This window comes from Bufo bufo, chromosome 5, assembly GCF_905171765.1.
Source record: "Bufo bufo chromosome 5, aBufBuf1.1, whole genome shotgun sequence".
Lineage (NCBI taxonomy): Eukaryota > Metazoa > Chordata > Amphibia > Anura > Bufonidae > Bufo > Bufo bufo.
In genome coordinates this window covers 488,455,468-488,482,195 of record NC_053393.1, presented here as the reverse complement: position 1 = coordinate 488,482,195, position 26,728 = coordinate 488,455,468, and the positions used below count along the sequence as shown (strand labels likewise).

General features: G+C 40.3%; 1 protein-coding gene across 1 annotated transcript in view; it reads left to right on the top strand.

The window, feature by feature from the left end:
• The window catches only part of ADARB2 (adenosine deaminase RNA specific B2 (inactive)), a 761,328-nt gene extending 750,679 nt beyond the window's left edge, over positions 1-10,649 (top strand). Inside the window, exon 11 of the mRNA XM_040434228.1 lies at positions 10,331-10,649. Coding sequence (XP_040290162.1) covers positions 10,331-10,507 — 177 coding nt within the window. The 3' untranslated portion in view covers positions 10,508-10,649. The remainder of the gene's footprint in view (positions 1-10,330) is intronic.
• The last annotated feature ends 16,079 nt before the right edge of the window (positions 10,650-26,728 follow it).

Below are 26,728 nucleotides of genomic sequence, written 5' to 3'. Positions count from 1 at the left end.
TTAGTGGAAAATGATGATTTTTATTTTTTTTTTTTCTTACAAAGTCTCATATTCCACTAACTTGTGACAAAAAATAAAAACTTCTATGAACTCACTAATCCCATCACGAAATACCTTGGGGTCTCTTCTTTCCAAAATGGGGTCACTTGTGGGGTAGTTATACTGCCCTGGCATTCTAGGGGCCCAAATGTGTGGTAAGGAGTTTGAAATCAAATTCTGTAAAAAATGACCTGTGAAATCCGAAAGGTGCTCTTTGGAATATGGGCCCCTTTGCCCACCTAGGCTGCAAAAAAGTGTCACACATCTGGTATCTCCGTACTCAGGAGAAGTTGAGGAATGTGTTTTGGGGTGTCTTTTTACATATACCCATGCTGGGTGAGATAAATATCTTGGTCAAATGCCAACTTTGTATAAAAAAATGGGAAAAGTTGTCTTTTGCCAAGATATTTCTCTCACCCAGCATGGGTATATGTAAAATGACACCCCAAAACACATTCCCCAACTTCTCCTGAGTACGGAGATACCAGATGTGTGACACTTTTTTGCAGCCTAGGTGGGCAAAGGGGCCCATATTCCAAAGAGCACCTTTCGGATTTCACAGGTCTTTTTTTACAGAATTTGATTTCAAACTCCTTACCACACATTTGGGCCCCTAGAATGCCAGGGCAGTATAACTACCCCACAAGTGACCCCATTTTGGAAAGAAGACACCCCAAGGTATTCCGTGAGGGGCATGGCAAGTTCCTAGAATTTTTTATTTTTTGTCACAAGTTAGTGGAAAATGATGATTTTTTTTTTTTTTTTTTCATACAAAGTCTCATATTCCACTAACTTGTGACAAAAAATAAAAACTTCCATGAACTCACTATGCCCATCAGCGAATACCTTGGGGTCTCTTCTTTCCAAAATGGGGTCACTTGTGGGGTAGTTATACTGCCCTGGCATTCTAGGGGCCCAAATGTGTGGTAAGGAGTTTGAAATCAAATTCTGTAAAAAATGACCTGTGAAATCCGAAAGGTGCTCTTTGGAATATGGGCCCCTTTGCCCACCTAGGCTGCAAAAAAGTGTCACACATCTGGTATCTCCGTACTCAGGAGAAGTTGAGGAATGTGTTTTGGGGTGTCTTTTTACATATACCCATGCTGGGTGAGATAAATATCTTGGTCAAATGCCAACTTTGTATAAAAAAATGGGAAAAGTTGTCTTTTGCCAAGATATTTCTCTCACCCAGCATAGGTATATGTAAAATGACACCCCAAAACACATTCCCCAACTTCTCCTGAGTACGGAGATACCAGATGTGTGACACTTTTTTGCAGCCTAGGTGGGCAAAGGGGCCCATATTCCAAAGAGCACCTTTCGGATTTCACAGGTCATTTTTTACAGAATTTGATTTCAAACTCCTTACCACACATTTGGGCCCCTAGAATGCCAGGGCAGTATAACTACCCCACAAGTGACCCCATTTTGGAAAGAAGAGACCCCAAGGTATTCGCTGATGGGCATAGTGAGTTCATGGAAGTTTTTATTTTTTGTCACAAGTTAGTGGAATATGAGACTTTGTATGAAAAAAAAATAAAAAATCAGCATTTTCCACTAACTTGTGACAAAAAATAAAAAATTCTAGGAACTCGCCATGCCCCTCACGGAATACCTTGGGGTGTCTTCTTTCCAAAATGGGGTCACTTGTGGGGTAGTTATACTGCCCTGGCATTTTCCAGGGGCCCTAATGTGTGGTAAGTAGGTAAATGACCTGTGAAATCCTAAAGGTGCTCTTTGGAATATGGGCCCCTTTGCCCACCTAGGCTGCAAAAAAGTGTCACACATGTGGTATCTCCGTATTCAGGAGAAGTTGGGGAATGTGTTTTGGGGTGTCATTTTACATATACCCTTGCTGGGTGAGAGAAATATCTTGACAAAAGACAACTTTTCCCATTTTTTTATACAAAGTTGGCATTTGACCAAGATATTTCTCTCACCCAGCATGGGTATATGTAAAATGACACCCCAAAACACATTCCTCAACTTCTCCTGAGTACGGAGATACCAGATGTGTGACACTTTTTTGCAGCCTAGATGCGCAAAGGTGCCCAAATTCCTTTTAGGAGGGCATTTTTAGACATTTGGATACCAGACTTCTTCTCACGCTTTGGGGCCCCTAGAATGCCAGGGCAGTATAAATACCCCACATGTGACCCCATTTTGGAAAGAAGACACCCCAAGGTATTCAATGAGGGGCATGGCGAGTTCATAGAATTTTTTTTTTTTTGGCACAAGTTAGCGGAAATTGATATTTTTAATTTTTTTCTCACAAAGTCTCCCGTTCCGCTAACTTGGGACAAAAATTTCAATCTTTCATGGACTCAATATGCCCCTCACGGAATACCTGGGGGTGTCTTCTTTCCGAAATGGGGTCACATGTGCGGTATTTATACTGCCCTGGCATTCTAGGGGCCCTAAAGCGTGAGAAGAAGTCTGGAATATCCAATGCATTTGGATTCCGTGAGGGGTATGGTGAGTTCATGTGAGATTTTATTTTTTGACACAAGTTAGTGGAATATGAGACTTTGTAAGAAAAAAAAATAATAATTCCGCTAACTTGGGCCAAAAAAATGTCTGAATGGAGCCTTACAGAGGGGTGATCAATGACAGGGGGGGTGATCAATGACAGGGGGGGTGATCAATGACAGGGGGGTGATCAATGACAGGGGGGTGATCAATGACAGGGGGGTGATCAGGGAGTCTATATGGGGTGATAACCACAGTCATTGATCACGCCCGTGTAAGGCTTCATTCAGACGTCCGGATGCGTTTTGCGGATCCGATCCATCTATCAGTGCATCCGTAAAAATCATGCGGACATCTGAATGGAGCTCTACAGGGGGGTAATCAATGACAGGGGGGTGATCAGGGAGTCTATATGGGGTGATCACCACAGTCATTGATCATGCCCCTGTAAGGCTTCATTCAGACGTCCGGATGCGTTTTGCGGATCCGATCCATCTATCAGTGCATCCGTAAAAATCATGCGGACATCTGAATGGAGCTTTACAGGGGGTTGATCAATGACAGGGGTGTAATCAATGACAGGGGGGTGATCAGGGAGTCTATATGGGGTGATAACCACAGTCATTGATCATGCCCCTGAAAGGCTTCATTCAGACGTCCGTATGCGTTTTGCGGATCCGATCCATCTATCAGTGCATCCGTAAAAATCATGCAGACATCTGAATGGAGCTTTACAGGGGGGTAATCAATGACAGGGGGGTGATCAGGGAGTCTATATGGGGTGATCACCACAGTCATTGATCATGCCCCTGTAAGGCTTCATTCAGACGTCCGGATGCGTTTTGCGGATCCGATCCATCTATCAGTGCATCCGTAAAAATCATGCGGACATCTGAATGGAGCTTTACAGGGGGTTGATCAATGACAGGGGTGTAATCAATGACAGGGGGGTGGTCAGGGAGTCTATATGGGGTGATCACCACAGTCATTGATCACGCCCCTGTAAGGCTTCATTCAGACGTCCGGATGCGTTTTGCGGATCCGATCCATCTATCAGTGGATCCGTAAAAATCATGCGGACATCTGAATGGAGCTTTACAGGGGGGTGATCAATGACAGGGGGGTAATCAATGACAGGGGGGTGATCAGGGAGTCTATATGGGGTGATCACCACAGTCATTGATCATGCCCCTGTAAGGCTTCATTCAGACGTCCGGATGCGTTTTGCGGATCCGATCCATCTATCAGTGCATCCGTAAAAATCATGCGGACATCTGAATGGAGCTTTACAGGGGGGTGATCAGGGAGTCTATATGGGGTGATCACCACAGTCATTGATCATGCCCCTGTAAGGCTTCATTCAGACGTCCGGATGCGTTTTGCGGATCCGATCCATCTATCAGTGGATCCGTAAAAATCATGCGGACGTCTGAATGGAGCTTTACAGGGGGGTAATCAATGACAGGGGGGTAATCAATGACAGGGGGGTGATCAGGGAGTCTATATGGGGTGATCACCACAGTCATTGATCACGCCCCTGTAAGGCTTCATTCAGACGTCCGGATGCGTTTTGCGGATCCGATCCATCTATCAGTGGATCCGTAAAAATCATGCGGACGTCTGAATGGAGCTTTACAGGGGGGTGATCAATGACAGGGGGGTGATCAATGACAGGGGGGTGATCAGGGAGTCTATATGGGGTGATCAGGGGTGATCAGGGGCTAATAAGGGGTTAATAAGTGACGGGGGGGGGGTGTAGTGTAGTGTAGTGGTGCTTGGTGCTACTTTACTGAGCTACCTGTGTCCTCTGGTGGTCGATCCAAACAAAGGGGACCACCAGAGGACCAGGTAGCAGGTATATTAGACGCTGTTATCAAAACAGCGTCTAATATACCTGTTAGGGGTTAAAAAAAACACATCTCCAGCCTGCCAGCGAACGATCGCCGCTGGCAGGCTGGAGATCAACTCTCTTACCTTCCGTTCCTGTGAGCGCGCGCGCCTGTGTGCGCGCGTTCACAGGAAATCTCGCGTCTCACGAGAGGACGCGCCGGCGCGTCCAGGAGGAATGAATCAACCACCTCCAGGACGCGTCTGTGTGTACAGCGGTCCGGAGGTGGTTAAAGGAGTTTTCTGGTCTGCATTAACATCTTTTAAAATAATCATTTATGAAGGTAACTGTAATTTTGCAATGTATTTCTATTAGCCTTATTGCTCTCTCAATTTGGGCTGAAATAACATGTCCATGCAGCACTTTCATATTTCCTGTGATGTTATGTCAATGGGTGTGTCAAAGCAGCAACAAAGGAAGTGATAGGGGAGCGTCTATGTAACTAGCTGGTAGGAGGAGCTATAAACTAGCTGGGAGTTGTTAGGGGTGGTGCTAGAGCTGTGGCAGTGAAAGGAGAAGTGCATCATGGGTTTGGTTGAATACAGCAACAGAAAGTGCTACAAACAGGATGGTGATTGATGATGAGTGATTGGTTTTCATGATGAAAACGGGTCAGAAGAGTCCAAATAAAAAAAAACATTGGGAAGATGTTCATGAGGTAAGCAACTACATGAGCATATCTGTTAACAACCCATGGTAATCCCAGAAAACCCCTTTAGGTTATGCAATTTTCTAATGTACTTTCTGCATCATTTCGTCTCCAATTTCAAGATCTCGTCTTGCTGTCATTCAATATTATTAATTATATAATGTCATAAATATTTTAATTTTCTTTAACCCCTTCAGGACCCTGCCATTTTTCACCTTAAGGACCAGGCCATTTTTGCAAATCTGACATGTCACTTTATGTGGTGATAACTTTAACTTTAAACTTTTACTTGTCCAAACCATTCTGAGATTGTTTTCGTCACATATTGTACTTCATGACAGTGGTAAAGTCAAAATATTTCATTTTTATTTAAAAAAAAAATACCAAATTTACCCAAAATTTAGAAAAATTCACAATTTTCTAAATTTCTATTTCTCTGCTTTTAAAACAGATAGTGATACCTCCTAAAATAGTTATTACTTTACATTTCCCATATGTCTACTTCATGTTTGGATCATTTTGTATATTACATTTTCTTTTTTTGGGACGTAAGAAGGCTTAGAAGTTTAGAAGCAAATCTTAAAATTTTTCTGAAAATTTCCAAAACCCACTTTTTAAGGACATGTTCAGGTCTGAAGTCACTTTGTGAGGCTTACATGATACACTGACCAAAAATATAAACGCAACACTTTTGGTTTTGCTCCCATTTTGCATGAGCTGAACTCAAAGATCTGAAACATTTTCTACATACACAAAAGACCCATTACTCTCAAATATTGTTCACAAATCTGTCTAAATCTGTGTTAGTAAGCACTTCTCCTTTGCCAAGATAATCCATCCCACCTCACAGGTGTGGCATATCAAGGTGCTGATTAGACAGCATGAACATTGCACAGGTGTGCCTTAGACTGCCCACAATAAAAGACCACTCTGAAATGTGCAGTTTGATCACAGAGCACAATGCCACAGATGTCGCAACGTTTGAGGGAGCGTGCAATTGGCATGCTGACTGCAGGAATGTCTACCAGAGCTGTTGCCCGTGCAATCAATGTTCATTTCTCTACCATAAGCCGTCTCCAAAGGCATTTCAGAGAATTTGCTTACTGGGGGAAAGGGGGTTAGCAAACCAGTCAGTATCTGGTGTGGCCACCATTTGCCTCATGCAGTGCAACACATCTCCGTCGCATAGAGTTGATCAGGTTGTTGATTGTGGCATGTGGAATGTTCGTTCACTCCTCTTCAATAGCTGTGCGAAGTTGCAGAATATTGGTAGGAACTGGAACACTCTATACGCCGATCCAGAGCATCCCAAACATGCTCAATGGGTGACAGCTCCGGTGAGTATTCTGGCCATGCAAAAACTGGGATGTTTTCAACTTCCAGGAATTGTGAACAGATCCTTGCATTATCATGCTGCAACATGAGGTGATGGTCGTAAATGAATGGCACAACAATGGGCCTCAGGATCTTATCACGGTATCTCTGTGCATTCAAAATGTCATCAATAACATGCACCTGTGTTCGTTGTCCACTGTGAACAATATTTGAGAGTAATGGGTCTTTTGTGTAGGTAGAAAATGTTTAAGATCTTTGAGTTCAGCTCATGCAAAATGGGAGCAAAACCGAAAGTGTTGCGTTTAAATTTTTGGTCAGTGTAGAAACCACCCATAAATGGCCCCATTTTAGAAACTACACCACTCAAGGTATTCAAAACTGATTTTACAAACTTTGTTAACCCTTTAGTTGTTCCACAAGAATTAAAGGAAAATGTAGATGAAATTTCTGAATTTTACTTTTTTGTCAGATTTTCCATTTTAATCCATTTTTTCCAGTAACAGAGCAAGGATTAACAGCCAAACAAAACTCAATATTTATTACCCTGTAGTTTACATAAACACCTCATATGTGGTCGTAAACTGCTGTATGGGCACACGGCAGGGCCCAGAAGGAAAGGAACGCCATATTGTTTTTGGAGGGCAGATTTCACTGGGATAATTTTAAGTTGCCATGTCACATTTGAAGACCCCCTTATGCACCCCTAGAGTAGAAACTCCAAAAAAATACCCTATTTTGGAAACTACAGGATAAGGTGGCAGTTTTGTTGGAACTATTTTAAGGTACATATGATTTTTGGTTGCCCTATATTACACTTTTTGTGAGGCAAGGTAACAAAAAATAGCTGTTTTGACACCGTTTTTATTTTTTGCTATTTACAATGTTGAATGTTACAATGTTACAATGATCATGTGATATTTTTATAGAGCAGGTTGTTACGGACGCGACAATACCAAATATGATGACTTTTTTGCTTGTTTGTTTTAGTTTTACATAATAAAGCATTTTTGAAAAAAACATTTTTTTAGTGTCTCCATATTCTGAAAGCCATATTATTATTTTTTTTGGGTGACTCTCTTATGTAGGGGCTCATTTTTTTGGTATGAGACGATGGTTTGATTGGTACTATTTTAGGGTGCATATGACTTTTTGATCGCTTGGTATTACACTTTTTGTGATGTAAAGTGACAAACACTTTTTTTTTTTTATGGTGTTCACCTGAGGGGTTAGTTCATGTGATATTTTTATACAGCAGGTTCTTACGGATGCGGCGATACCTAACATGTATACTTTTTAAATTTATTTAATTTTACACAATAACAGTATTTTTGAAACAAAAAAAAATCATGTTTTAGTGTCTCCATATTCTGAGAGCCATATTTTTTTTTTTATATTTTGGGTGATTTACTTAGGTAGGGTCCCATTTTTTGTGGGATGAGATGACGGTTTGATTGGCACTATTTTGGGGTGCATATGACTTTTTGATCGCTTGCTATTACACTTTTTGTGAGGTAAGGTGACAAAAAATGGCTTTTTTACACCGTTTTTCTTTTTTCTTTTTTTACGGTGTTCATATGAGGGGTAAGGTTATGTGGTATTTTTATAGAGCAAGTTGTTATGGACGCGGCGATACCTAACAAAAAAAAAAATCATGTTTTAGTGTTTCCATAGTCTGAGAGGCATAGTTTTTTTTTTTTTTGGGCAATTGTCTTAGGTAGGGGCTAATTTTTGGTGGGATGAGGTAACGGTTAGATTGGCACTATTTTGGGGGGCATATGCTATTTTGATCGCTTGGTGTTGCACTTTTAGTGATGTAAGGTGACAAAAAAAAAAATTTTTTGCACAGTTTTTTTTTTTTTTTTGGTGATGTTCACCTGAGGGGTTAGGTCATCTGATATTTTTATAGAGCCAGTCGATACGGCTGCGGCGATACCTAATATGTCTACTTTTCTTTTTTTCCCTATAGTTTACAATTTTTTTTTACTTTATTTTGGGAAAAGGACGCTTTTTTTTTTTTTTATTGAAACTAATTTTTTTGTAAAACTTTTTTTTTTTACTTCTTTTTTTACTCAATTTTATTGTCCCACTATGGGACTTCAACTTTTGGGGGTCTGATCCCCTTTACAATGCATTACAATACTTCTGTATTGTGATGCATTGGCTGTAAGTGTATTATACAGTGTAATACACTTACAGCTTCCTGCCTGTGAGATCCAGGGAGCTGGATCTCACAGGGTGTCACGGAAGGCAGCCATGATGCCTAAGGCATCGGGCTGCCTTCCCTGCTATCGGGTCCTCGTCACAGCAGCGCGGGGACCTGATGGCCACCCGGCAGGATGCCGCACGTGCCGCGGTCAGCGCTGACTGCGGCAGTGCGAGGGTTAATGTGTTCACCAATACCAGCGCATACAGCATGGGTCCGGCTATCAGTGACTGCCGGACCCCTGCAGCTGATCAGGCGGGCGCAGCTCCTGCACCCGCCCGATCAGCATGGCCTACATGTACGTCACTGGTCCTTAAGTCACGGCCAGATATGACGTACATGTACGTAATGGGTCCTTATGCGGTTAATCTAGAAGAAACTAAAACATCACATTTTGAGATGATGAAAATTCTTCATTCTTTAGTAGTGATGTGTTATTTGATGGAAAGGCCATAGGCACCTTGGGTCCATTTTTTTTCTGAAATGTGTTTGTTTGGTTAAAATAATTTTAGTAAATAATTTTATGAAAACTGTTTAACTGTTTGTCTTTTGCAACCTGCATGTATTCTCATGCATTGTAAGCTGCTCTGTCCTGTTCAGTGTGATCTCTGTAGGCCCTCACTCTGCTCTCCTAAATAGTGATATTAGCTGTCATTTAATAAAATATATTTACACACAATACATTACACTTTTACATTTACACAATATATTATACCTTCTGTATTAATTCCTCATGGATTTCAAGTTTCCTTCTTGTAGACATTCAGTGTGAATATTGTTTGTTTACTTCCAGTGTATTACAATCTGCCCCATTCATGTGATGATCATAAAGCTGCACACCTTTTACTTCAGTTCACAGCTGTGTCTTGTAAGACCCGAGAGATCCTTACATGATCAGGAGTGATTTTTTTCCAACAAAGGTTCTAACAGAAAACCATGAGAAATGAATACAGAAAGTATAATTAGCAGTGAATAAGCATTGTTTGCTGAAACTGGAATAGCTCTTTAAATATAATGAAATGAAATGAGGTTGTGGTATCACTTCTAAAGAATCAAACATTTTCATAATTTCAATAATTATTATCTGATAAAAGAAGATGAAGAATGTTATAGCATAGGCAATGAATAATAATAATAGTAGTTGTAATAATCATTATTATAATTATAGAACTATCAATCTGAATTATTATATATGTTGACAAACAATTTGGGATATTTATGTAGCCTTGTCCTAAGGACACCAATAGCAACCAAATAGCTTGATTCTTTTTAGTTTTTAATTTCAGCTGCTATCTACTTTTGTCATGATGGGTACACCCTTATTTTGAGCATAGAAAAACCTTTAGGGACAGGAACAGTCCATCGGCTGTGTCGGGTATCACAGTTCAAGTCAGAGGGATGAAAAGTAACCTTTCTAAGAAAAGAAAATGAAAGTCTATGGACACCTTTGGAGTCATATTTTATTGATGTAGATATTTTGGGTTAAAAAGGGTTTTAATAGGTTTTTATTAGCAATTTGGCTTTTTGGCTTCTGCAGCTTCTATGTTTCACAATACATAACAAAATGCAAAATGCTGTTCCTAGTGAAATCCAAATCAGTCATACTGGCTATCTAATGGCTCTCTCTATTCCCTTTTTTCCTCTCCCGAATGATCTTCTGAACTAATTTATGACCACAACAAAGTTGATGTAAAATACAGTAAATTAGATATTTAAATGCCTTTTTTTCTTTTGTTTAATCTCACAGCTGAGCTCACGATCTCCGAGTCAAGAAGAAATGCCTTCAGTGTACTGTGAAGCCAAGATGGTAAATACAACTTACCAATGTGTGAAGCAACAGCTTTTTAAAGCCATTCAGAAATCAGGCCTTGGCACATGGGTGAAGAAGCCTCCTGAGCAAGATCGATTTTTACTAACTCTGTAAATTCGGGATAGAACTTTATCATTTTACCATGATTCTTCTGGAATAATACAAATTGGCAGAATTTTTATGCCTCTTGTGCAAACTTTGTTAACAATATACATAATTAGATTATTTTTGTAATGCAGTTAATACATAATATCAATGAACAACATACTTTACATGTTTGAAGGTTAGCAGAGACAATAATGTGTCAGATTTCAACTTTTTCCATCTAGGGGATATGAGAACGAGACGAGATTTCCACATTTATTGTCCATATAATACAAGTAATTAAGAATGTTTCCTGAATGGTAATAAAATATTTTCCATATAAAATAGGAGCATAAATGATGGTTGTGTAGATGAGGCACTCTTCCTTCAGATGCCTATATCCCGGTAACCCTACTGTATGGTTATTAGTAAACCCCTCTCTGTCCCTCAGCACAATCAAATACAAGGTCTTCTAGAGTAGATATTCTCCTAGTACTGGGCAAGGTTTGAAAGAGAGATTTTGATATAATGTCAAATTATTTTTCTCTGATTAAATAGCAGCGTTAATACTGTTAGTAGGAAATAATGAGCACATGTCAAAGCAGGAGAACATTCATGGAGAGGATTTATCTTCTATTTTGTGGTCAAGAGCCTCCTACAGTACTTTAAAAAAAATATCCATTGTGTATCCACAGAAGTGGTACATGATCTGCATATACTCCGGGAAACTGAAATGATGTATATGCTGAACATGTACATAAACTATAATGGTCCCAAATTTGCCATCTTTTTGGCATACTAGTTATACCTGTCATTTACATTCCATGCATTCCATACGCAATATAACATACATCATCAGGTGTTTGAAGTCCATACATTTTGTCTCATCCTATCTTTATTCAACATTGAATGAGATAAAATAGAAGAACCTGAAAGAACTTAGTGCACACTGCCCTTCCAGTAGATTACTTTTTAATGTGTAACTTTGGAAAATAATGACACCTCAAAATTGAAAATAAGTGTAAAGTCTTCTACCCATGTGGACTTTCTAGATTAAGAATGAGGGACTTGCTGGAGGAACAAATTAAAATGGCATTCATTAAGTACTGAGGCCTACGGGTTCTACAGAACCTGGTTCTACCAGGATGATGGGGAATAGTGGAACCTTTCCTTAAGCAGTGTTTGTGAGCATATCTAATACCCAATAAACAGTAATGATCTCTGTGTGAGTGTTTGTCCTGCATTCCTTATAAAATGGTTAGATTGGAACAGAATGTAAGCCATCAATATTCAAAGACTGGGAGGAACGCAGAAGTTGACCTTAAAACAGGAGGGAAGGTAGACAAAAATGAAGCCATAATATCAGCTCATACTAAGGGATATTATGGACATAACCCAAAACACCTAATTATTAAGATTCATGTTTTTTTTTGCTGAAGTTTTGTGGATTTTTGTTTTTATGTGTATGTTCACATTTAAATGCCCGTTTACTGTATACATATCAAAATGATCTACATAACAGCCAAGGTGACCGTACATATTAGACTTAAATTGGGCAGAATTGCTGATTTCAGTAGGACTGGTCAATGATCTAACATGTTTGGGGAGTTCAGGCAACATCTTTTCAACATATATTAGGGACAAAAAGGATCAGGCATGTTGTTCTCAAAGAAGATAAGTTGCCACCAGAGGTGTCTGGCTATGGCTTACGCCAGTCTCCCAAGAGTGAACCGATCTTGGATGTGTTTGAGGAGGTCAGGAGAAATAGCTATTGTTACGGATCAGTGAGTGTGGATCCACTGTGCCAACTAACCGGTTGGGTGTAGTGTCCCCTGCTATTCACCCGTTTACCCCTGTATAGGGATCACAGGTATCTGGACTTAGCTGCAGGAAAGCAACCAGACCGCTACCTCCTGGAACAGTCCCAGGAGGTCTCAGGTGTAGTTAACAGCTGACTCATTGTGGTCAGGGACTCCGGTGCAGGCACAGTGAGCTCAGGATACAGAAAATGCCCCAAAACCACAGGATGAGTCACTAAGGCTTAGATCTAGCTTAGTAGATCTGGACTACACACTGGTAGTGTAGATGAATGAAGGCAGAAGATGAACCGGCAGGCTGGGTGGTAGTGAAGACACAGACAGGGCAGGCAGGCTGGGTACTTGACAGGAACACGAATAAGGCAGATGGACAGGGTTAACTTAAACACAAACAGAACTAAAACTGGAAGCCTAGGAGCATACAGGTAGGATAGAAAAAAAACTTGGAGTACGGCAGGAAATAACACAGTTTAAATACAGGTAAATCACAATAGCACTAGACTATCAAACACACTTGCTGGTCACCAGGGAACCTCAAGCACCCTCTGCATGGAGAGGGTGCCTTAAATACCCAGTGACCTCTAGCCATTGGCTGGGGAAGGATTTGGAAGCATGCACACTGGCCCTGGAGGTAAGCATGTATGTCCTATGGAGAAGAAAGCTGGAGCACTATGCAGAAGTATAGAGGCTGTAGCATTCGTGTCCACAGAGGAGAGCAGGTCAGTGGCGGCCATTGCCAGCTGCCCTAACAGATGTCCCCTGATTATTGAAAGCGCATGGCCACCTTTAATTTGCAAATAGATTTAACCTGTATTATAATCCAGAGCTGCATTCACAATTCTACTGATTGTCATTATAAACAGCATGTCTGTCAACAGATTAAACTCTAAGAACTTAGCTGAGCTGCACTAATATAGGAAGAGAGTTCATGTTTGTATCAGATTGCTGAACCATACCTGATATAAAAGCTACTGTACCCCTTCCCGATTGCAAATGCAGACATTGATCTAGAAAAAAAAAATCTGGAAGATTTTAACTCTGAAGCTTGCAGAATTGTGATTGCAGCTTTGGAGCATAATACAGGCTGTAACTATGGAAAATAGAAGCTAAGTAAAGCAATCCATTTGCTTTAAGCAGATTCATTTAAGCAGACCTTTTTAAGCAGACTTATTTAATATGTATATATTAAAATGGTGTTTAAATATTAGCATACACCTTAGTTTGTAACCCTATTATAAGTCATATTTAATCATTAGCAGCAGTTCACAATCCTTATCAGTAAAGTGGATCACTAGTTGTTGTCACCAAAGAGAGCTACATAGCCGCTATAAGACCTCTGAAGTTACCTTACTTGACATTCCAGTGTAGAATATAGAAATATAGAAGCCGGTGACATTACTGGTTCAGGGCTGCATGCTCATGAATATTCCTCTGACTAATTTGCTGATGTCACTGGTTCAAGTAATAATTTCCAGCTATTAGGGTCTCAATTTGACTGACTTCAACAAGATACAATAGGTGATACGTGCCTTTCCTCGTGCTTATCACAAGCAGCTATTCTTTCATCGCTTACTTGGATATTGTATAGATCTTTATTACCATGTTTATACCCAGAAATCAGCTTACCCAATAAATAGAAGTGGAATTAAGATGAATACAAATATATCTTCTTCCTAACGTAGGACAAGGCTTTACCCCTGCTTTGTGATGACAGTGTGAATGGCTGTTATACTGCCAGTTATAAATTAGTAGGGTCATTGTAAAATAGTAGGCTACTCAGGGGGAAAAAGATAAGGCGACATTAATCCTTTAATCTGCCCATCCATTCTTGTTTGGAATTTCTATTGCACTTCATATTTACCTGCAAGACAAATTGGCCATTTCTGCTGTCTCACAGCGCAGTGCTTACTTCTCTGCTCAGATAGGATCTGGCTGCATTTGTCTTCCCCCTTCAGGAGAACAAAGCAGGCATTTCTAAAGGAAATTGCTGCACCGCTCAGCGTTTCTAGGGGGCAATGAAACACATCATAGCAATAAATTAGAGTCAACTGAATTTTTTTTTCCGATTCCATGTACTTGGCTGATATAGCACTTAAGTCATATTGATTGAATATATCTTCAGCTAATTGTGTGCATTTATTTATACCCAGTATATGGTATAATATTTCTTGTAGAGGGACAACTTTTTTTAATTTGATTTTTATCTAAATGGTCATTAGGATTGAAAGGCTGTGAACACCTTTGGGGCAATTTTTGTATGATTGCAATTTACTCATTTTGGGCTGAAATTATTTTTCAAATACATCTTAAATGCTATGGACAACTTCGGGCAGTTTTTTTTAATTGTATTTTACTCATTTTGGGCTGAAAATCATTTTTCAGTTGGTCTTCATTAAACATGTTCCGCATTTTTTTTTTTTATACAAGGGGTTAAAATCAGTCTATTTAAATACTGTCACTCTTGTGAAGCCTTACCTTTAACCTCCTGACCTCATAAACACTCACTATGACTAAACTCTTATCAAACTGATAAGAATATGGCTTAAATTAGCGTTTATGAGGTCAGGAGATAAGGCTTCACATCAGCCCTCAGCTGACGGTACTCAGGAGGGACTGTCTGAAAATAGACTGATTTTTAACTGCATGTATCAAAAAAACTGCAGAATTTTTTTTTTGCCCAAACGTGTCCATAGCCTTTAAGATGTATTGAAGAGTTAATGAAGACCAATTGATAAAATGTTTTTTTTAAAAAGACACTTGTTTGGTTCCTATCGTATATCCAAAGGGTCGCCACTGCTCCTTAGCGATTTGGTGGTGCACGTGTCAGCGGGCGGGAATCCCAATAGACAATGTGTAAAGGAGAGACCTGAAACGCGTAACTATGCTGTAATATGTGACAGAATTAATTTGCACTCAATATATCTACAGTGCGAGTGCTGGTCTCTCCTTTACACATTGTTTGGTTCCTAGTCATAACCTTTTAAGGGGAGCACACCTGTATTTTAACATGGCTTAACAAACTCTAGTTTTAACATTCCTTTGGCCTGTGCTGGATTCTACAAGACAAATCTTTTCTAGACTTCTAAGAATTTTACAAATTTGGATTCCTTTACCCCTTTGAGAACATCCGCCATACATGTATGGTGGAAGTCCGTTCTTTAAAAATGGCACCCAGTCCAGAGCGCAGCGGACGCATAGCCGCCAGTTTTCTGCTGTTTAAAACTGCAGACATCCAGGGCTAATGTCTAAAATTACCGATCACACAGAGATTAAACCCTTCAGATTCTGTAGTCAGTTGCAACCATGGCATCTGAGGTGGCTTTCCTTGGGAGCACTGTGCTATGTCAGGGTTTCATAGGAACATATTGGATATCCCATAGGCCGTAATGGTACTTCATTGCAGTCTATGGGACAAGCGAACTAACGATCACTTGCTTAAGTCCTCCAGGGGAACGTAAAATATGTGTAAAGAATACATTTAAGAGTCTTTACAAATATAAAAAATATAAAAATTCTAATCACCCACATTGCCCATACTATTAAAATATAAATGTATTTATCCCATACGATGAACAGTACCATAACAGAAACAAAAATCAAAATGGCCAACTTGCTTTTTCGTCTCTTCAAGTATTAAGTATTAAAACGCAAGAAAAATTATATAAAGGTGGTATAGCTGTTATTGTCCTCACCAGTTTTACCGCATAGGGAACGCCATAAAACAAAAAACATACAACTATGGCGGAATTGCATTTTTTTTCCAGTTTTCACATAGTAACATAGTATATAAGGCCAAAAAAAAGACATTTGTCCACCAGTTCAGCCTGTTATCCTGCAAGTTGATCCAGAGGAAGGCACAAAAATCCCTGTGAGGTAGAAGCCAATTTTCCCCACTTAAGGGGAAAAAAATTCCTTCCCTACTCCAATAAGGCAATCACTCCCTGGATCAACGACCCATCTCTAGTAGCTGTAGCCTGTAATATTATAACACTCCGGAAATACATCCAGGCCCAGCTTGAACTCTTTTAGGGAACTCACCATCACCACTTCCTCAGGCAGAGAGTTCCATAGTCTCACTGCTCTTACTGTAAATAATCCTTTTCTATGTTTGTGTACAAACCTTCTTTCCTCCAGGCGCAGAGGATGTCTCCTTGTCACAGTCATAGTCCTGGGGGTAAATAGATGATTGGAGAGATATCTGTACTGACCCCTGATATGTTTATTCATAGTAAATAAATCTCCCCTCAGTCGTCTTTTTTCTAAAGTGAATCCAGGGTACTGTAGTTTCCTCATTCCAGTTATTACTTTAGTTGCCCTCCTCTGAACCCTCTCCAGCTCTGCTATGTCTGCCTTGTTCACAGGAGACCAGAACTTTACACAGTACTCCATGTGTGGTCTGACCAGTGATTTGTAAAGTGGTAGGACTATATTCTCATCACGGGCATCTATGTCCCTTTTGATGCAACCCATTATCTTATTGGCCTTGGCAGCAGCTGCCTGACACTGGTTTTTACAGCTTGTCAGTGTTACCCAGTGTTTTACCATTTAGTATGTACGGGTTACTTGCATTATTCCTACCGATGTGCATAACCTTACATTTGTCAGTGTTGAACCTCATCTGCCACTTCTCTGCCCAAGCCTCCAATCTATCCAGATCCATCTATAGCAGTATACCCTACTCTTCCGTGTCAATTACTTTACACAGTTTAATGTCATCTGCAAAAAATTGATATTTTACAGTGCAAGCCTTCTACAAGATTAATAAATATATTGAAGAGGATAGGGCCCAGTACTGACCCCTGAGGTACTCCACTAGTGACAGTGACCCAATCTGGGTGTGTACCATTAATAACCACCCTCTGTTTTCTATTACTGAGCCAGTTACTTACCCACATACAGACATTTTCTCCCAGTCCGAGCATTCTCATTTTATATACTAACCTTGTATGCGGTACAGTGTTAAATGCTTTGGAGAAGTCCAGATATATGACATCTATTGATTCACCGCTGTCAAGTCTAGAACTTACTTCCTCAGTAAATTAGTTTGACATGACTTATCCCTCATAAAGCCATGCTGATATGGTGTTATTTGCTTATTTTCATTGAGGTACTCCAAGATAGCATCTCTTAGAAAAACGACGGATGTTAAACTTACCAGCCTATAGTTTCCAGGCTCTGTTTTTGGACCCTTTTTGAATATTGATATCACATTATGCTATGCACCAGTCCTTAAATATAAAAAATAAGGGTCTGGCTGTGATATTAGTTAATTCTCTTAGGATATGGGGGTGTATGCCATCTGGTCCTGGCGATTTGTCTATTTCAGGCATGCTCAACCTGCTGCCCTCCAGCTGTTGTAAAACTACAACTCCCACAATGCCCTGCTGTAAGCTGATAGCTGTAGGCTGTTCAGGCATGCTGGGAGTTGTAGTTTTGCAACAGCTGGAGGGCCGCAGGTTGAGCATGCCTGGTCTATTTCAATCTTTTTAAGATGTCGCTGCACTTCTTCTTGGGTCAGACAGGGCACTTTTAATGGGGAATTTACTTTTACTTTCTGCATTTCATCTGACAGTTTATTTTCTTCAGTGAATACAGTGGAGTAAAAATATTTAATAGCTTTGCTTTCTCCTTGTCGCTCTCTGCAACTCCCCCCTCATTGCTCTGTAGAGGGCCGACACCTTCAGATTTATACTTTTTACCAGTTATATAATTGAAGAACATTTTAGGGTTAGTTTTGCTCTCTTTGGCAATTAATGTCCCAGTCTCTAGTTTGGCCGCTTTTATTAGTTTTTTACATATTCTATTTTTTTCCTTATAGTTTTTCAATGCTTCCTCACCACCCTCCTGTTTTATTGATTTAAATGCTTTCTTTTTGTCATTTATTGCTTTCTTTACAGTTCTATTTATCCACATTGGTTTCTTCTTGTTCCTTAACCTTTTATTCCCATAAGGTATGTACCTCTCACAATTAGATTTTAGGATGCTTTTAAAATATCCCATTTTGTGGCTGTATTTTTATTTTTTAGGACTTTGTCCCAGTTAGTTAGGCCTATTGCCTCTATTAGTTGACTAAATTTAGCTTTTTTGAAGTTTAGTATTTTTGTTCCTCCCTGAAGAAACACTCTTTTGAATGATAATTGGAAGGTTATTACTTTATGGTCGCTATTTCCCAGGTGTCCCCCAACCTGCACATCTGTTGTTCTGTCAGGTCTATTGGTCAATACTAAGTCTAGTATGGCCGTCCCTATAGTCGGGTCCTGAACCAGTTGGGAAAGGTAATTGTCTTTGGTTATTGCCAAGAACCTGTTTCCTTTATTAGATGTACTGGTTTCAGTTTCCCAGTCTATATCTGGGTAGTTGAAGTCCCCTGTAATAACAACCTCATTATGATTTGCCGCCTTGTCTATCTCGTTTAGTAGTAGATTTTCTGTGGACTCTGGTATATTAGGTGGTTTATAATAAACTATTAGTAATTTATTATTGTTTTAGCCTCCATGTATTTTCACCCACAGTGACTCCACATGTTCATGTCCCTCACTTTTATCTTCTCAGACTGTGGGCTTTAGACAGGAATTTACATAAAGGCACACCGCTCCCCCTCTATGATTTTGTTGTTCCTTTCTAAACAGACTGTAACCTTGTACATTAACTGTCCAGTCATAACTATCATCCAGCCATGCCTCAGTTATTCCCACTATGTCATAGTCCTCCTCATCACTAATTCCAGTTCCCCAGTTTTATTAGTCAGGCTTCTGGCATTAGTATACATACATTTAAGAGGTTTATGTATATTTTTTACCCTACACCTTTCCTTCTGAACTGTTATAGTCCCTCCTTCAATTCCTTCCCCAGTAACATAATTTACCCCCCCCCCCCCCAGTACAAAAAACGCAAAAAACAAGCCCTAATACAGCTATATGAATGGAAAAATTAAAAGACAGGAAGTAGAAAACAAAAACACAAAAACAGAAAATTGTCCTGTCTTCAAGGAGTTAAATATGGCTGATTCCACCCAATCTATCTTGGAAAGAAAGGAAAGCTTGTCGAGGAATAGTCTACAAGATGGTATATGAGGACCGACCCATTACTATAGTATTATTTTGCATGCTGCTGCAGCTACCATATGGAGCAGTTTTCTGGATTCCAAGTGATTATTTTAATACTTGAATCACCAAAGATCAATTTTGCCAAAGTCAATCACACATACATTGGTAAGTACCAAATAATAAGTGCCAGGGTTGTGAACTTCAAAATGGGGTGTAGCTATGTGGAAAAAATTGTCTTCATTTTTGTTTCTCCCAGAGATCTATGATCTATTTCTAAAAGTTGACAAGTATATATTAATATGGGCCAATAGCGAAGCACATGTGGATTGTTTGGTGGCATAGAAAATGATGACCTAGGGAATAAAGACTTGTAACCCAGCCTCCATTTAGTAGTGTCTATTATTTCAATATTCATTTTCAAAATTACAAATATTACACTTTAACAAAGTCAAATATCAATAAGCAGAAATAAACATACAGACAAAAAAAAAAAAAATAGCAAGGTAACAGAAGATTGTTAAGTGGTGGGATCCTGTCTCCACTACTTAATAAGATTGGTGCTATAGTTGGCAATATTCAATGAATCTTCTCCTTCCAGTCTTACAAGTTGTCCGATGATAAGACAGTAAAAGATGGACAATTGTAACTTTTTCTGAACTTTTTGGACTGTTACAGGTTACGTTATAGGAATTTTATATTATGCCTATGGAAAAACTAAACACAAATCCATTCAGATTCCCATGTAAAATTTGTACCCTCGATTATGGATTTCTAGGAATCATAATGGGGAAGATTTATGAAAACTGTCTAAAAGTCAAACTGGGTTGCCTATAGTAATTAATCACAGCAGGGCTTTCATGTTTTAATAGCAGAGTATGAAAAGAGAGCTGGGCTGTCATTGGTTGCTGTGGGCAAAAAAAGGCAAGTTTTTCTTTTAAACTACCACTCCCAGAGTGTCTGTCTGCTTGATATATGGGTCACTTGAGCCTTATGTACAATTATTAGTTTAGGTCCATACTGACCACAAAATATGTACAAAAAGAACGCATGATTTCATGGCAATACTGTATAATCTAATGTAAATTTGTAAGATTTGTATAAAATAAATAAATACATTGAATTTATGAAAGGTAGATTTGCTGCTTGTCCCAGTAAATGACTCTGGTTTCTTATACAGTAAGTGAATGTTTCTGTTCAGTAAATAAAAATAACGGTGAACGAAGAAATTGCTAAATTCTGTTTATGTGCATTTTTATATGACATCTTCCACTATAGTTGCCAATAGTCCCAAATTTCCAAGGATTAACCCTAATTTTCAGAGAAAAATTTGTAGTGTCCCCGCCAGAAATGGGTCCAACCAGGGGTGTGTCTAACCTTTCTGCTGCCTGTGGTGAAATTCAAAACGGCGACCCTCCATGCTAAATTCTCAGCCTATCCTCTTTCCTCCTAAGGCAACTTTCACACTGGCGTTTTGGTTTCCGTTTTTGAGATCCGTTCAGGGCTCTCCCAAGCGGTCCAAAATGGATCAGTTTTGCCCTTAATGCATTCTGAATGGATAAGGATTCGCTCAGAATGCATCAGTTTGGCTCCTTTCGGCCTCCATTCCGCTTTGGAGGCAGACACCAAAACGCTCCTAGCAGCGTTTTGGTGTACGTCTGACAAAACTGAGCCAAACGGATCCGTCCTGACACACAATGTAAGTCATTGGGGACGGATCCATTTTCACTGACACAATCTGGCACAATAGAAAACAAATCCGTTCCCCCTTGACTTTCATGGTGTTCAAGACGGATCCGTTTTGGCTATGTTAAAGATAATACAAACGGATCCGTTCTGAACAGATGCGTTTGTGCAGATCCATGACGGATCCGCACCAAACGCGAGTGTGAAAGTAGCCTTAGATTACATAGAGCACTATAAAACATACCCGGTAATACAGTGCCACATACAGTACTTCTTACATCCAGTGATGTCTCCTCTGATGTACAGTAGGTGTTCTCTTTCCTCAACTTCTCTGTTCAGTCCAGACTGAGATGATGATTTCTTTCAGCCATGTCTAGTCTCTGCAGATTTTTTTCACATCTTAGTTTCCTACTTTTCCATCATCCTTTTATCTTCTGAACACCCCATCCTGTCACCCCTAATACTGTGTCTGCTGTGCTCCCCAATACAATACTGCTGAGACAGTCCCCTTGAAAATACAAGTACCACACAGATAGTGCCCCTTCAATAATTATTTGCACTCAGTGACCTAAAAAATAACTGTGCCCAGCAAATAATGTCCCCAAAAGTAAGAGTACTATAAACAGTGTCCCCCAAAAATAATTGTGCTAAGTTGATAATGTGCCAGGTACCATCACAGTAATAGTGCTCCCAAAACTCCCACCAATAGTAATAATTCTCTGGCAGAGTGCACTTAGTAATAATATTGCCCCTACAGTGTCCCCAATAGTAATATGTTCCCCACTGTGCCCTAGAAGTAATAATTCCCCCATAGTGCCCATACTAGTAATCACGTTCCCGTTAGTCCCACAGTAGTAATAAAGCTCAGTATAGTGCCCCCCCCCCCATTAATAATAATTCTCCTTATAATGTGTGACAATAGAAAAATGCCCCCTAATGTGCACCAGTACAAAAAATACCCCCTTATAATGTGGGCAAGTACAAAAAAAAGCCCCCCTTATAATCTAAATTAGTACAAAAAAGTCCCCTTATGTGTGCCAATACAAAAATGCTCCCTTATAATGAATGCGAGTGCATAAAATACCCACTTATAAAGTGTGCCAATGCAAAAAATTCCCCCTTATAATGTGTGTCAGTTCACAAAATACCCCCTTAAAATGTGTGCCTGTAAAAAAAAGACCTCTTATATTGTGTGCCAGTACAAAAAATACTATCTCTTAGTGCCTCCAGTAGAGCCGATGTCCCCATAGTGCCCCCATAATGCGTACCTGTACAAAAAATGCCCCCCTTCTGTGTGCTAGCACAAAAAATATACTTCCTCCTAATGCCCCCTTATATTGTGTCCCAATGCCGCCTTGTATGCCAGTAAAACATACCCCCTCTTAGTAGTTTAGCTAATGTCCCCATAGTACCCCCCATGATATGTGCTCCCCCCCCTCCCCACAGTGGCCCAACAGCATGGTGCAAAAATTAAATAAAAAATATTTACTTCCATGCAGCAGTCAGCGATGCAGTGCAGGCCTCTTCCGGCCTGTGTACAACGCTGTATGCTGCCTGGCCCAGACAGCACAATGATGATGACATCATCGTGCCACCTGTGCTGGCTTCCGAGGGAACGGGGCACGGAGACATCTCTCCTGTGCCCTGCCGCAGCATTCAACTGAGGACGGTGATACAGTTGGATATAGAGAGATGTGAGCTTCCACAATAGAGCTTCCACAATAGAAGCACTCATATCCCATGGCCCTGCCACTGCTCCCATTTGTCTGTGGTGTCGCGCCACCTAAGGTGCTCGCCTCACTTCGCCTAATTAGCTGTGCCACCCTGAAGTGACCTTTCCTAGGCCGTTTTGTTTGTTCATGCAGCAGAGCTTAAATGCCCTCAATTTACTGAGGCTACATTGACACAGCACTGACGGTCAGCTGTTTTTTCACTTATGCCTTTCTGAGAAATAGGTGTTAAAAACAGTTCCCATTAAAGGGGTTGTCTCACTTCAGCAAATAGCATTTATTATGTAGAGGAAGTTAATACAAGGCACTTACTAATGTATTGTGATTCTCCATATTGCTTCCTTTGCTGCCTGGATAAAAAATTTTATCACACTATACACTGCTCGTTTCCATGGTTCTGATCACTCTGAAATCCATCAGTGGTGGTCGTGCTTGCACACTATAGCCGGCCTGTCTAGTGGTTAGGACCATGGGAGCACCCATGTGTTGGTGCGTTTTCCTGTAGTGTGCAAGCATGGCCTGTGCTGACTGACTGCAGGGTAGTCGTAACCCCTGGAAATGAGCCGTGTATAATGTGATAGAAAAATTAATCAAACCAGCAAAGGAAGAAATTTACAGTGCCTTGAAAAAGTATTCATACCCCTTTTCCACATTTATTCATGTTATACCCACAAACCTAAATGTGTTTTTATGGGATGTGATAGACTAACACAACGTAGCCAGTATGTGTGAAGTGAAAAGAAAATTATATATGCTTTTCAAAATTTTAATAAATAAAAATATGGAAAGTGTGAGGTGCATTTGAGTTCAGCCCCCCTGAGTCAATACTTTGTAGGACCACCTTTTGCTGCAATTCCAGCTGCAGGTCTTTTGAGGTATGTCTCTTAACAGCTCTGCACATTTAGAGACTGAAATGTTTGCCCATTCTTCTTTGCTGAATAGCTAAATGTCACTGATGTACCGAGACATACGGACGTCCCGGCGACAGTGAGTGGCAGGAGATCTGTGAGACTGGCAACACGTGGTTTGATATGACAGGTTTTCCTTGTGGATCACTAGATGTCTGTGTTGTTTCTGGTAATGGCCACACCCCTTGCCTCCAGATGTTGCTTATGTGGTTATTTAACCTCATTTATTTATAGTTGCTTCTCCCACGATGCTGTGTGGTTTATAGCTTCTGTGCCTGTGGATTGTTTGTGGTTGGGTATCAGCTGAGTTCCTGGTGCTTCCATAGCCTCGTTGAAGTTAAGTCTTTCCTTTCCCTTTTGTATTTTGTTTGAGTTCTGTGTGTTGCATTTCCCTATTGTTTATATTAGACCTGAAGTAGACTCCTATTTGTCCTTCCTTTTGGAGGAACGGGTAGTCTGGTCCCTGCCATTAGTACCAGGGTCTTATAGGGCTAGATAGGACTCTAGGTATTCCTGCGTATAAACTCACCTACCTTTGGGGTCTGTTCATACTGGTAGTGAGGATTTTGGTTAAGGTTTTCACTAGAAGGTGTCCATCTTCCTTCCCTAGTTCTCACGCCTGATTCCCTGTTTTCCCCTTCCCTCCTATGCTCAGTGTGGTGTTTCCCTCCCACACCGAAGCTTGACACTAAAGCTCAGTCAGATTGGATGGAGAGCATCTGTGACAGTAATTTTCAAGTCTTTCCACGGATTCTCAATGGGATTTAGGTCTGGACTTTGACTGGGCCATTCTAGCACATGCATATGCCTTGATCTAAACCATTCCATTGTAGCTGTGGCTGGATGTTTAGGATCGTTGTCCTGCTGGAAGGTGAACCTCCGCCCCAGTCTCAAGTCTTTTGCAGCCTCTACCAGGTTTTCCTCCAGGATTTCCCTGTATTTAACTCCATCCATCTTACAATCAACTCTAACCAGCTTCCCTGTCCCTGCTGAAAGAAAACATTCCCACAGCATGATGCTGCCATCACCATGTTTCACGTTGGAGATAGTGTGTTCAGGGTAATGTGCAGTGTTAGTTTTCTATCACATATAGCGTTTTGCACTTTGGCCAAAAAGTTTAACTTTGGTGTCATCTGACCAGAGCACCTTCTTCGACATTTTGCTGTGTCCCCTACATGGCTTGTAGCGAACTGCAAATGGGACTTCTTATGGCTTGCTTTCTTTCATAAAGGCCAGATTTGAGGAGTAAACGACTAATAGTTGTCAGATTCTCCCACCTGAGCTGTGGATCTCTGCAGCTGCTCCACAGTGACCATGGGTATTGTTGCTCTCCTTGCCTGGGCTGTCATTATAGATGGACGACCACGTCTTGGTAGGCTTGCATTTGAGCCATACTCCTTCTATTTTCAGATTTCCTTCTATTTTCACGGTGCTCCATGAGATGTTCAAAGCTTGGGATATTTTTTTATAACCTAACCCTGCTTTGTACTTCCCCAAAACTTTATCTCTGACCTATCTGGCATGTTCCTTCGCTTTCATGATGCTGTTTGATCATTAATGTTCTGTAACAAACCTCTGAGGCCTTCACAGAACAACTGTAGTTATAAATTGCACACAGGTGGACTCGATTTACTATTTAGGTGACTTCTGAAGCGGTATCAGAGTACAGTGGGCTGAATACAAATGCACATCACACTTTCCAGATTTTTATTTATTATACATTTTCAAAACTATGTATCTTTTTTTTTCACTCCACACATTTTTGCTACTCTGTGTTGGTCACATAAAATCCCAATAAAATAGAAACATAGACATAGAAACATAGAATGTGTCGGCAGATAAGAACCATTTGGCCCATCTAGTCTGCCCAATATACTGAATACTATGGATAGCCCCCGGCCCTATCTTATATGAAGGATGGCCTTATGCCTATCCCATGCATGCTTAAACCCCTTCACTGTATTTGCAGCTACCACTTCTGCAGGAAGGCTATTCCATGCATCCACTACTCTCTCAGTAAAGTAATACTTCCTTATATTACTTTTAAACCTTTGCCCCTCTAATTTAAAACTGTGTCCTCTTGTGGTAGTTTTTCTTCTTTTAAATATGCTCTCTTCCTTTACCGAGTTGATTCCCTTTATGTATTTAAAAGTTTCTATCATATCCCCTCTGTCTCTTCTTTCTTCCAAGCTATACATATTAAGGTCCTTTAACCTTTCCTGGTAAGTTTTATCCTGCAATCCATGTATTAGTTTAGTAGCTCTTCTCTGAACTCTCTCTAGAGTATCTATATCCTTCTGGAGATATGGCCTCCAGTACTGAGCACAATACTCCAAGTGAGGTCTCACCAGTGTTCTGTACAGCGGCATAAGCACTTCACTCTTTCTACTGCTTATACCTCTCCCTATACATCCAAGCATTCTGCTGGCATTTCGTGCTGCTCTATTACATTGTCTTCCCACCTTTAAGTCTTCTGAAATAATTACTCCTAAATCCCTTTCCTCAGATACTGAGGTCAAGACTGTGTCAAATATTCTATATTCTGCCCTTGGGTTTTTACGCCCCAGGTGCATTATCTTGCACTTATCCACATTAAATTTCAGTTTCCAGAGTTCTGACCATTCTTCAAGTTTTCCTAAATCCTTTTCCATTTGGCGTTTCCCTCCAGGAACATCAACCCTGTTACATATCTTTGTGTCATCAGCAAAAAGACAAACCTTACCAGCGAGGCCTTTTGCAATATCACTTATGAAGATATTAAACAAAATCGGTCCCAGTACAGATCCCTGTGGAACCCCACTGGTAACATGACCTTGTTTTGAATGTTCTCCATTGACTACAACCCTCTGCTGTCTGTCACTCAGCCACTGCCTAATCCACTCAACAATATAGGAGTCCATGCTCAATGACTGCAGTTTATTGATAAGTCTTCTATGTGGGACAGTGTCAAAAGCCTTACTAAAATCTAGATATGCGATGTCTACTGCACCTCCACCGTCTATTATTTTATTCACCCAGTCAAAAAAATCTATAAGATTTGTTTGACATGATCTCCCTGAAGTAAACC